Source organism: Poecile atricapillus, chromosome 3, assembly GCF_030490865.1.
Source record: "Poecile atricapillus isolate bPoeAtr1 chromosome 3, bPoeAtr1.hap1, whole genome shotgun sequence".
NCBI classification, from domain to species: Eukaryota; Metazoa; Chordata; class Aves; order Passeriformes; family Paridae; genus Poecile; species Poecile atricapillus.
This window is the reverse complement of record NC_081251.1, coordinates 64,951,665-64,964,494: the sequence shown is the minus strand read 5'-3', so window position 1 is coordinate 64,964,494 and position 12,830 is coordinate 64,951,665. Positions and strand designations below refer to the sequence as shown.

The 12,830-nt window shown below is 37.0% G+C and overlaps 1 protein-coding gene across 1 annotated transcript in view; it reads right to left on the bottom strand.

Annotated features, from left to right (window-relative positions):
• MAP3K5 (mitogen-activated protein kinase kinase kinase 5) overlaps positions 1-12,830 on the bottom strand; it is a 104,062-nt gene that overhangs the window by 49,022 nt on the left and 42,210 nt on the right. Inside the window, exons 4-7 of the mRNA XM_058836631.1 lie at positions 7,082-7,275; positions 6,680-6,848; positions 5,635-5,741; positions 3,228-3,398 (exon numbers count right to left, since the gene is read on the bottom strand). Of these exons, the coding sequence (XP_058692614.1) occupies positions 3,228-3,398; positions 5,635-5,741; positions 6,680-6,848; positions 7,082-7,275 (641 nt within the window). The remainder of the gene's footprint in view (positions 1-3,227; positions 3,399-5,634; positions 5,742-6,679; positions 6,849-7,081; positions 7,276-12,830) is intronic.

Here is a 12,830-nt window from a genome sequence, read left to right as displayed (position 1 = left end):
AAGAGATTCAGTCAACAAAACTGGCTACAGTAAAAGCAGTGAAGTTTAAAGTTACTTTCTAAAGGACGAAAAAAAATTCAGACAAACAAATGGAATACATTTTTAAAAATTAAGCAGGTTGTGAGATATGTATATAAGGAAGGAAAGAAAAACAATTTGTGCAAAACCTAAGGATTTGACTTCTAGACCATGCTTTGACATGCAAGAAAAGCTAAGGCATTTTTGTCCCAACAGGCCAAAAATACAGCTGGTTTTTAATTTGTTTGCTTGTTGGTTTTTCTGCTCTAATGATTAATGACTTTGCATGCTTTCACATAAGTTCTGCTCTCCAAAACTGTAAGATAGGCTTCTCTTCAATCTGCTACATATACATACTTTTTATACTTCAGCTGCCCACCTCCAAAGAACTTAATCATTAGACAGGCGCCTACTGCTCTGAAGAAAAGCAAGAGAAGCAGAGTGCACTAGATCTTTTTCTTTCATCATCTGCAATTTTCTCTTTTACTGTGAGTTACAAAGAAGTGATGAAGAAAGTACATACAAAATATTTTTGGCTCACTTCAAAAATCCCCAACCAACACATACACATGCAACCTAAAAACAAAAAACAAAACAAACAAAAAAAAAAAAATCACAAAAACCCAAACCAACCAACCAAACAAGAAAAAAAAAAAGAAAAACAAACAAAATACCCAACCAAACAAAAAAAACCCCATAAAAATCTGCCAACTAAACAGGACAACACTCTCATTGATTCTAAGTATATACATCTAAGAGAAGCCCTCTAGCTGGCATTATCTGTTTGGAGACATAGTAATGTTGGGAACTGGATCACCATTTCTGCCCTAGAGCTCTTCCATGCTGAAATTCTCACGCAATACAAAAAGGACAGAGAAAAGATTGACAGAAGAAGAAGAAGAAGAAGAAAAAGCCTTGGAAATTAGTATTTTTGTTCCAATACAAGAGAGACTGTACTTTTGGAAAAATGTTGCAGTTGCTGACATTTGAGAAAATGTTGCAGTGCAGACACTGAATTAGGGAGGTAGCAGTGAAAAGATATGAATAAAGACTTGGTAGCTTTGGTAAGTCTGATTCATACTGGCGGTGTGAAACAAGAAAATGACAGTTAATAATTACTCTTTCATTTATTCCCTCATATTTATATGAAAGGTGTCTTTTATTCTGCTAGTTGTCAGAAAAGCACATTGTTGGTTAGGTTTTTTTTTAACTGGAATAGACTAAAGTACCTTGACATCACTAGTTGTTGCAAAACCAATGCTTTGGTTCTGCTGCCAACGTCTCATTATCTCATGCAATTTACTATTCTTCTCTTACATCCTTATTTTTCTAAGACTGAGATAATAACCTTTATCTTAACATAACATAGCGCTGCCATGGAGGCACTGCTCCTGCACACACCTTGTCCTGTTGTGGCCTGCTGTAGCACTAGAGTAGGCCTGCTCTGTTCTAAGAGCTTTTCACTGAGTTATGAGTCAACCTTTCATCATGTCATGTCGGCTGCATGACTAACACTAGAAACTCCAATCAATATCCAGTATAAAGTACAAACCAAAAGCAAGTGGACCATCCGGTACAGCTTCTGGCCAAACTCCAGCTTTGCTCAACAGAGTCCTCCTTCTTCTGTGGCAGGAGGCACACAGAGCATTCTGTATTGGGTCTCACTTGCCAAAGACTTCAGGGATTACTTAGGGGCTGGCTGGCCAGCACCCTACCCTGTGCAGGAGCTGTCAGCCCCTTTCCTAAACTGGAATGCCTGCAATCACTTCTTGCCATCAGAGCCATGATTATCATGATTGCTAAGATGCATTTATTCCAAGTGTGCTAAAATGGCTACACTGTTATACATATAATCATTCTTGGTTCAATTATGTTTGACAATATCAAAGTTTATCTGTTCATAAGACACTATAAATAAGGAGAAAGCAAGATGTACAATAGCAAGAGTAATTCATATTTAATTTAGTCTGTAATAATGCCTAAAATTTGTATATAGAACTACACTTGTCTTTTTATCATGTTCATGACATTAGCAAAATATAATGTTTACAATATACCCCTGAAAGCTTTTTACAGGCTTTGCACTTTACAGGAAATGAAACTTTTCTTTAATCCAAAATTATGCTAGGAGGGATGACAATAATACATTGCATTCCTGTTATTTCAGCATCTTTTAAAAGTCCAGTAAGAATTGCCAAACTGTGAAGTATAGAAGTTATAAGCTGCATTTGTATTCTGAGGCTGTAACTGGTAAATAATTTTATCTTATCTTTTAAGAGAGACAGTTCTAAGCTGAAGTTTACTGAAAACAAGGGATAAATAACAAAGCAAGAAGAAAGCTTCCCATTTTAAGCATTTGCTTCAACAAGCAGTTGATGCACACAACACCAGAGCTAAGATGTGATGCACAGGACACATAAATGCAGATTGCTGTATCCTCATCTGAATGCAGAGAAGCAGCTCATCCTGATAGAAGTCTAGGATGACATCCCATGCCTTAATTTTCTAACCTCTTCCATGTAACAGTGACTTAGTGCATTTCAAAAGCCTTGTCTTGTCTCTAAAATGAGGATAAGAATTTATCTATTATTGACTAGTTATTCTAGTAGTTAACTATAGTTATCTATATATTCTAGTAGTTAACTATAGTTATTCTAGTAGTTAACTACTAGTTATCTATAACTAGTTCTAGAAGAACTAGTTGTTCTTCTGTGATTATTGGTGCTAGTGTAGTCCACTGCAACACGTGTATACTGTACGATGATGCTGGGGTGATAAAACTTTTGTCTGCAAGTTTGGAACAGTCATATTGGTTGTGAGTTAAACCTCTAAGCCTTGCCAGCTAGTATCTATCAGATTCCATTAATGCCAATCAATTCATGGCTCGTTATTTCTGGCCCAGATGCCTAAGAATAATACAGTAAACAGGAGACTTCATATTTGGGAAAAATGAGGAAAATACACTCTGATGAGTTCAGTTTACACCTAAACTTCAGGTCTCTGAGGCACTTCAAGAATTTTGCAGAATGAGATGTGTGAACAACATAAATCTCTTATTCTCAACAAATAAGCAAGGAAGTTTAGAAGATTCAGTCTATCCCCTAAGGATGCCAAACATTTGGAAAGAAAAACTGTTTAAATATATTCTTGTTCAAGGAATATTTTCCCAAAGCTAACAAAAGGACATAGACCAGGAAAACAGTACTCACCAGAAAGTTCCTTTGTCCCTGCTTTCTATATCTATGAACCCAGATTCCAAAAACATGTCCTTGTAAATTCGACCAACCAGGCAGTACATATCTGAAGCTACTTGGTCTTCCTGCTCTACAAGGGGAATCATAATTTCTAGGGCTTTCTGTCTGTCTCCAGGCAGATTTCTCCTGTTGAAAATAATAATTTTGATTAAAAAAACAACACAGTTAACAATAAATAATTTTTCATGACCATTTTTAAATACAGATATATGATTTCATCCATGTAAAATGACAGATAGACACAATGGACAATGTTATAAAATAGAAAAATATGAACCTTGATTTCATATCTAGTATTTTTTCATCATAATTCATGCTTTAAAGGAAAAAATATTCTATCTTGTGTTTGTGATTTTACTTTTTGTATACGTTTTGACTGTGAAGCAAAATGCCCAAAAAGCACAAACCAGATTGAACTCCCATGATAGGAAAGGTTTAGGAGTAAAGCCAATAGGGCAATATTAAAAGAAGTACTTCAGACAAATAAACCACGCAATTGCAAGCATTAAACACTTCCTGGTGAGTCATAGTTTTGATACATACATCATTCAGTATCAAAAGTTTAGAATTTTAACATGGTTGTGTACTGAACAATCACATTACTCCCTTTTCAACACTTCCACATCTTGTATTGACTATCACTAATCCAGATTAATGAATTTTATGAGAACAAAACCAGTACAGCAAAGAATGTTTTGCAACAAGGATTATTTACACTTAGCTGGTCTTCAGAGACAGAGGTCCCTACTTTTATTTCTGTTTACTTTTCCATCATCAATGCCCTCACACTTTCTTGATTTAGGTCAGACTAATCCTGACTAATTGAGCTGCTCCATCCTTCCGTACCAGTGACCTGGTTTAGAAGCAAGAGACACATTTTTTTCGCAGCAAAGATTCAGAAGAGTGGAGCATTCCAGACCTGCCTCAGCTCACAAAATATCCTCTATTGGCCCAGTAAGGAGAAAGTTACAATTAGCCAAAGTAATTCCTTCTTGGCACATCAAAGCATGAATATTTTCATGGCTGTCATGGTTTCTAGTTAAACGGTCAGTCTGGAGAAGAGAGGAATAAGAAAATCTCATCTGGACTCCTCTGGAGGTACTGTGTAGATCTTTTGTCAGATATTCTCAGAGGCAACACTTCAGAGTCACAGAACCAGTGCAGTATAAGGATATGTCTGAAAAGAATATGCTGCAGTTTTTCAGGTGTTTAGTGCCTCAGTGAACTAGTCCCATTTTCAAAGGTGACTTTATCCCAGAAAACTGTGACTTTGAGGTCTAAACAACATGTTACAGCTCCAAGGAACACCTAGTGACCCTTGTGAAGGCTCTGTAGAAGTGACAGATACATGCTGGATTATTTAATCTGCAAAACTTCACATATTTATGTCAAAGTGGAAACAAATATTTGTACCTTCATTTACCTGGTATAAAGGCACAAGAAAGGACCTGGACATTTTATTCAGACAAAAAATGCCAGACAGCTGTTTTTAATTTTTTTTTGTTTTCTTTTTTTCTTTCAAAACCAGGGTTATTTTTTCAAGTAATTCCTTGTGACATGTTTTGACATCACTTTCACCTGAAATGCAGTTTTAAGCCTCCTCAGTGAACATGAATTACAAAGTTCAAATCTGTGAGAAGCAGAACCATCTATAGACATTTTCTATACTTGACCATTTCAATACCTGCTGACACCTGGTCTACTCCTCTAAAAGTCAACAGCAAAATGTTCACTGTGATAACAGCAACAGAGCAGAGAACATCTGTAACTTCCTTTGAAAAAACTCCCCTTTTTAGTCACTTGCTTAAATGTCAGTATCCTAGAAAGAAAATCTAGGCTTGGCTTTTATTTAATCCGGTGTATGTTGCACCATGTATCACATTTTGCCCATGTTATCAGAGAAGGTGAAAGTTAGTTTATCATCATAATACAATAAAATCTTCTTATGGACATTTGATGAATGTTTCCTGTTTCTGTCTCCTGACATTAGCAGAACTCAGACTTGAATGAGATGATGTCTTTCCCAGCACAAATGATGCAGCGCTGTCTCTCACACAGCAATGTTAAAAGTGTATTTTATGGAAGGAAAATATTGTTAGGTATTTATTTGCTCTAATTTAGGTACTGAAACAAAAAATAATGCAAACCTGTGGAAGGACAAATCAAACATGCCAAGGAAAAGGAATGAAATTTGATAGTATGAAATAAAAAGAAGCTTAGAATCCTCAGAGCCACTTCACTCAAAGTCATAAGACTGTGTATAAAGATTCCAGTAGGGAACTTCACACAGGATTACCCATCCCTTACAAAGTTTGAAGCTTTGATTTACTGTTCCACAGCATAAGGAAGGGTAAATTCTTACCTGTTAAGTGCAAATGCATAATGCAACCTCACATGGTGGTGGGAAGCCAAGTCAAAAGTGGGAAGTTTTTCTAAAGTTTTCACCAATTTCACAATGGAATCATAATCCTTGCAAAGGAAAGGAATAGTAAAGTTTTAAGCGACTGTACTAAGGTATGCCTATATATACTTCTCTTCAACCTAAGCAGCTATTATTTCATACTAAGAAGCATTTTCAGTCCATCTTAAGTTTTATGGATTTCAGTTTCTACAGTGTAAACTGTAAATAGCCTAGCACTAATCAGAGATGGGAATATGCAGGGTATTTAGCAGGGAAGCACAATTTAGTCTCCTGTGCTGCTTCAACATGGTCCTTTGGAAATTTTCATACATCTGTTTCATGATTAAAGTTAGCTCCAGGAACTGAACACGTCAGCACTCATTTTGTGCAGACATTACAAAGCTAACTGCATTTGAATTAAGGCATCTCAAATCTCTGAAGCAGGCATAAGCCACAAAAACAAGACTCTTTAATACCACAGTTTTTAAAGTAGCTTACTCACTGACATATTTAAAAAACAAATAAAAATAAAAAAAAATCAAACTCAAACCACTTCATAACATTTAAGGAGTGACAATTGAAATTACGGATAACAAGGCAAACAATTACTAGCATCATTCCAAAACCTGAAACGCATATGAGCTATTTATGTTTCCACATGAAACATCACTAGCTTTGGTGACAAAGAATGCATTTGCCTATCAATTGCAAAATGCCACCATAGACTTTAACTACATGCTGTTCATCACACAACAGTGCTGAGACGGAGAACAGTTATTACATGTCGTGTACTTTTTAGGTGCAGCTATAAAACTCTTTTCTGCTATGGAAAGGCAAACAGTGAAACTACAAAACAAAATAAAAACATCAGAGAAGACACAATAAAAGATTTTTACTAGTATGCTTTATCCACACAGTTTATTAAAAAATCTGTGCAAAATACACTAAAAATTTCTGTGAGAATGTAATTTATTTTACTACTCTTAGCAGTGCGCAAAACTCATACCTGGATGTCTCTGTAGGACAGCAGCAAGTTTATTACAATGTCAGCAGACAAGACTTCAACGTTATCTACTCGCTGCCGAATCCTTGCCAGCTCTGCTGCAAGCTCTTTGCCTGTGTAAAGCGTCCGGGCCTTCCTGATGTCGTTCAGAATGGATTCCCGGAAATACTGGCTGGAGAGGAACAACTTCACATCAGCAATTTGGGACAGGTCCCTCACACTTGTTTTACTGGCCCCACAGCTCTCCCACAACGCATGTGCAGAACATGTATTGATAAAGCAGTGTCAATGCAGGTATTTGGTCAAGCTGAGCTATTAAGTATCAGTTTTTCTAAACAGAAGGCAGAAGAGGCTGACAGTTATCTTGCCAGCCATTTTACAGGGGTGTACAAGAAGACAACTCACCTTGAACTGGCCTGTGCCACCTTCAAGAGCTGAATAAATCGATCCACCAGAGGTAAGCATATAGGCCCAAGGAGAGACTCAAAACCAGGCGGCATCAGCTCCGTGAGTCCCTTCACGAAACTGCTATCACAGCAGTACACCTTGTTATGTGGAGTTATCATATAAGGAACAAATATGTAGTTCCCAGTGCACATCTACAGGAAAACAAGGGGCAATATTTAGCATAGTTATGGCTTGGCAAGCCAAAGTACGAAACAACTGCATATACTATCTGCAGAATTCCACCTGTTGAAATCAAAGGCAGACCTGTTGCTTACTTCAGCAAGACTAAGTTTTGACTCATAAATTCAGTTTTCACATCAAATATGATATACAACTGAAATGTATTTTGTCATATTTCTGATCTACTTCCTGTAAAATCAGTCTTTTCAGAACTATCAAGTTGACCTTAAAATTGCAGTTGGCTCAATAGTGGAACAAATCTCAGGCCACACCCTAGAGAGGCAGATGGAATCAAAAGAAGCTGAGCTACTTGCTTTTCAAGGAGACAGATGATTAGAGAAAAGTACAGTTTGGCTTACAGATACTGGAAACAATAACACAATCTTGTTGCCTCACAACAGGAAAACCATAGAGAAAATTAATCTTCATATGAACTGCAAAATGACTCAAAAAATTTTGCATTCAAAAAGCAATATAAATTCCCTACTATGTAGAAAATATTTTCAATGGGACTTGAAATCATATATAGTTCAGAATAATCACTTACAGAGTACCTCAGCATTGCTAAACTGCATTGATTTTTATATATCAATGTATCACAGATACTTTGCAAAAAAACCCCAAAAACCCAAAAACTTAAGTATCTTCCAAGGAATAGGGAGGCATGATGTCTGCTGACTGGGGTATGTGTTTGAGTACAGACTTATGTGCAGAGAAAGTTGCTGAATATTTGTGGTTTAGAGAGTCTTAACTCTGAGACAGAATACCAACAAAGTTGGGATGAGTTCCTCCATTCATATTTCAAAGCTCAGATTCTATTACTGAAGTGCCCAGCAGCCCAACAACAAAAGCCTTAAGGAAGCAATTCCTGAGACTCATCATTTTTGGTACCCCTAAATTGCTTCCAAGGTTAATTAGTTTCTGCTCAGGTGCTTTGACTGTCCCAGAAGTCAATATGGCAATGCAGACATTACTTCAGAAACTCCCCTGCCTAGCTGAGCTCCACGCATTGAGAGGACATTGACTGAGTAGTTTTTGAATGCACAAAAGCAGCTGTGTGCTTAAAACATGCATTTTAACACGCATTATTAGATTTTTAAAACATGGAAGGACTAAGGTACTCAAGTCTGCAAAACATGTGTATAGACATGTCAGTAAACACATGTTTGTGTACAAATCACAGACTGGCTATGAAAGTATAAGAATTATTTTTTAATTACATCTATCATACTATGAAATTGTAAGACCTCAATATAAAGGCAAACCCAATGCACTTCAGAGGGGTATCAACAGACTCTGTAAAATCTAAAAACAATTGCATTTACATGAAGTAAATTGAGTTCAACTAACACGGAAGTTGTTCGGAAATTATTATATAGAGTGCCTTGCACAAGGGTTGATTTAGTCTTCTTTCACCAACCACTGCAAACTACTGCTGCTGAAGAGCTAGGGAATATTTATCTCTGTGTGACTGCAGCAATTCCAAAGGAAACTTGAGAACTGGGGAGTATATGACAAATTTTTTAACAAGTAACTAAGGAGTGGGCTGCCAGAACCCAAACTGGCTGTCTGTGAAACAGAGAAGTGAATGGATACTTCTATTCAAGAATATCCTAGCATGTAAGGCAATCACATGCTCTCAGCAGTGAATGGATGAACTTTTTACCCTGCTAAAATCTAATGAGCCCCACAATCAAAGGCAGAGGGCAAATCATAAATTTGCTGGAACTGGTTTCAGAAATTAGAGGAGATGAGTACACTGGCTTAAGAGCCACTATCACACATCAGCAGACTATTCTCCAGTTTTACTTTCCTAGATAAAGGAGAAAAAGATTGGGAAGTCAGAGTCAAGAAAAAGGGTGAAAATAGCTACAGATATCCAGAGACAAGAATTTTACTTCCTAATGTTTATTCAGTGCATTTAAAATAAATTTAAGACTGTTTGCAGGAAAACCTTCTCAGACATCTGACACAGTTTCCAATGCTCAGGTCTTAAAAATCAGCTCTGAAAAAGGATGTTCCCATCTTTTGAAATTCACAAAACCCAAGGTTTACCCTTGTAAAATGGTCATGCCACCTACACAGACAGTACCAGAATTAATTTTTAATTCTGCCAGGAGGAAAACTGGTCTTCCTGCAGATGACAAATTCCTGAATCCATTACTGAGCATGAGCCCTCAGGAACTCATCCTTAGTGCACCTTCTGTAGGAAGTATGTATCTATTTCAGTGAATCAAGAGAGTAAGCAGAAGCTTCTACACATTCTTACTGTTAACTGAAAGGGAAAAGAAAAGCTGGTTATAATATAGAGCCTGGTATAGAAGACATGTGGACCCAAGAGTCTTTGGAAGCAGTAGACAGGGAAAAACTTAACAGCAAAAGACAGGAGAAAACTGTGACAAGAAAAGAGAAGAAAATTAATCCATTTACAGCTGTTCAGAGGGCTCCCAGGGAATTGTCTCAAGGTAGAATCTCACCCTGATATTCAGTAGCAAGCAGTGTGAAAACACAGTGGCCTTTCCCTCAGCTAGGGCATCACTTTGCTTTTTAATTTAACCTAGATAGTTATCTTTTGTGGGAGCTCTGTGTCTGTGAAACCTCTCAAATTCAGCTGAAATTCATCAGACAGACAAACAGGCACATACAGAACAAATGTGGAGGATGAAAAACCAGTACAAGCTCTTAAGTTTCATTTCCTTAGGAAATACACTTAAAAAAAGTAGGAGTACACATGCAACAAAGCTAAAAAACACAAGAAATAACTGACCTCAATTTCACTTCCCTAGCTAAAGAATACAATAGGTAGATATTTAACAGCTAATCCTAACAAAGGCAGACATGCAGTAACTCTAGAGAAAAAAAAAAAAATAAAAAAAAAATCCAAAGTTATATATTATTTACTAAAGGTGGTGGTGGAAGAAAGATAACAGTGCTGGCAAGACTGCTTTTATATTACGAAGTCTACAGTCCCTACTGTGGAGAAACACATCGTGTCACCATCACAAATTCTAATTGCAAAGAGCTCGACTCCAGCTGCATTTGGGCTGTGATTAGGGTGGGAGCCTAAGAGAACCAAGCTGTGGGGGAAGCAGTTGTGGAGCTACTCTAAATATGAGACAACTCTTAATAATTTTCCCCACAGCAGAATGTGCAATTTCTTCTTTTCTCATTCATCGAGTGATGCAATCTGTCTCAGCAACTTATACTTCTTTCTCATCTTTTTTTGTCAAAATATAAGTTAGGCCAAATTAAGTCAGAAAGGATCAGATGGTCTTTCTGACTGACGCTTCCTATCTGCTCACACTCTGCTTTACATTTTCACTTAGTGCATATTACTAGACTTGGAAGCTTAAATATATTCAATTTAGTCTATTAAAATTTGCTCTGTAATATTCCATCCCAACTCTGATCCCATAAAATCTGGTATTTTTTCTAACCCTAATTGACTTCCCTCTATACTCTAAGTCTGTTAAGCCCACAAGACAAAATTGTTTTACTTTGATCCAGTCTTGTGACTCACCATATAATGTATAATGAAAGTAACAGATAGAAGCCTTTCAATAAAAACAGGATATTTTTTTAAAAATAGCATTTTAAATACAATTTTAATATTCTGTTATGTCAACACCCTTTAAAAACAGGTTGAATACTGGGGCTTGAAAAGTGGGTGGGACTAGACCTCCCCCCAATCAAGAACAGGCGCTGCAAGTTTCATTTTGCAACCCTCTTTCTTTATAAAACCTTCATTATTTAAGATTCAAAAGCTCAAATTACACTAGTGAAAATGACAAGGGGATTGCAGGGCACCTGAGTTGTATGTTGAAAGGCACTACTGAAAACACCTGGGGCTGGGACAGGACTTGAGTGTGCATGCATAGAGTTCAGCGACAGCTACTGTGGTTCAGACGGATGCACGAGAACTTAGGACATCAGACAGGAAATCCTGGCCTAAGCTCTCAGATCAGCTGAGCTACTTTTACCTGGGAGATATGAACATACATATCTTTGAAAGCCTTGGGCCAGCACACTCAGTACCTGGCAACATCAGGTCATTCTCCGACAGACAATTCATGTCAGCCCATTTCATCAATTTGGTCAGACTAATGAGAAGGCAGAAGTGTGGCTTGCACCAGCTACACACATAGATGCTCACAACTAAATGACAGAATCTGTAAGTAATTTTTGCAAATGTTTTAATTGCTCTGTATTTTTCTGATGTCCCTTACTCATTTACTGAGGACAAATTCCAAAGTGTGAGTGATTTCAGTCAGAGAGGTAAAATTGTTCTGAATAGCTCTGTAATTACAGAATTTAAGACAAGGCTGCTTCTAGCTAGACCTAGAGCACCAAGCACCTCTAGTGCTCCAGTCACTGAAACATTAAGCACCTCTCTCTAGTTCAATATCTTTTCTCAGCTTCTGAAAGAAGTTAATACAGCACCTATTTGTATTCAAGAGATAATAAAAATAAATAGCATATACTTAATGATCACAGTAAGAATATAAACCAGCCCTTCTTTCAATATTCCCCTCTTCTACAGAACTACTACTTGTGAAAAGGGCAGCTTTTCAGACTTGAATGAGACCATGTCTAAGAAAGAACATCATGAAATAAGATAAACACTACGCTCTCTCTCACAAACAAATCTGATGTAATACAAATTATTTTTTTTTCCTGAAAGTTGCACAGATTAAAAAGACATGGTGCTAGACAAAGGAACATTTGAGTTCTGGCCAATTAATTACCTTATCCTGACTTTTTCTTCAAAAAGAGGGGAAAAAAAATCTGAAAAATTGCAGAGCCAGCGATGCACAGTCCTTCAAATTCCCTAAGGCTCTCTATTAACACTGCTCTGTTGGAATAGTTTAGCAGTCAAATATCCACAAACAGAGGAAAATTGCTTTCAAAGACAAGAAGCATCAAATAAAACAAAGATTCCCCAAATCAAAACCACGATACTTTAGTCATGGATGGGAGAATCTAGCAGAATCCCACCCACTTGCCAAAGCTTCAGGTCAGCATCCAATGAAACTTTGGAAACTAAAAGAAAAAAAAAATCAGCTGAAGTAATAAAAATAGACAGTATCTCTCACAGTAGGAAGTGTTCTTCCTGCTGACACTCTTCTAATTAAGAGAGCTTTTCTATTTTTCCCACTCATTCTTTTGAGAAATATCTGCTTTTATTTCAATTCTTCTGGTGAAATTTTTAAGTTAGTTCTCTGACTGCACGTGGTATTATGTGTAGCAGATGGCAAAATCATAAACCAAGTTATTAAATCTATTCCCTCCATCCCCCAAACACACAGTAAATCAACATGTGCTGATATTTTAATGAATACAGACTCAGTTTGGGTTTACTTTCAATCCCACTCACATGAATGATAGCCTTACTACTGATTTGAAAAGGAACTTAAGTAAGCCTCATGCCTCAAATGAACTGAAGCACAGAGACTGGATCTACTCTATAAAATACCCCCCCTTTTTTAAGAATATATTCTTTCTTTATATACTCACCAGTAGCATTCTA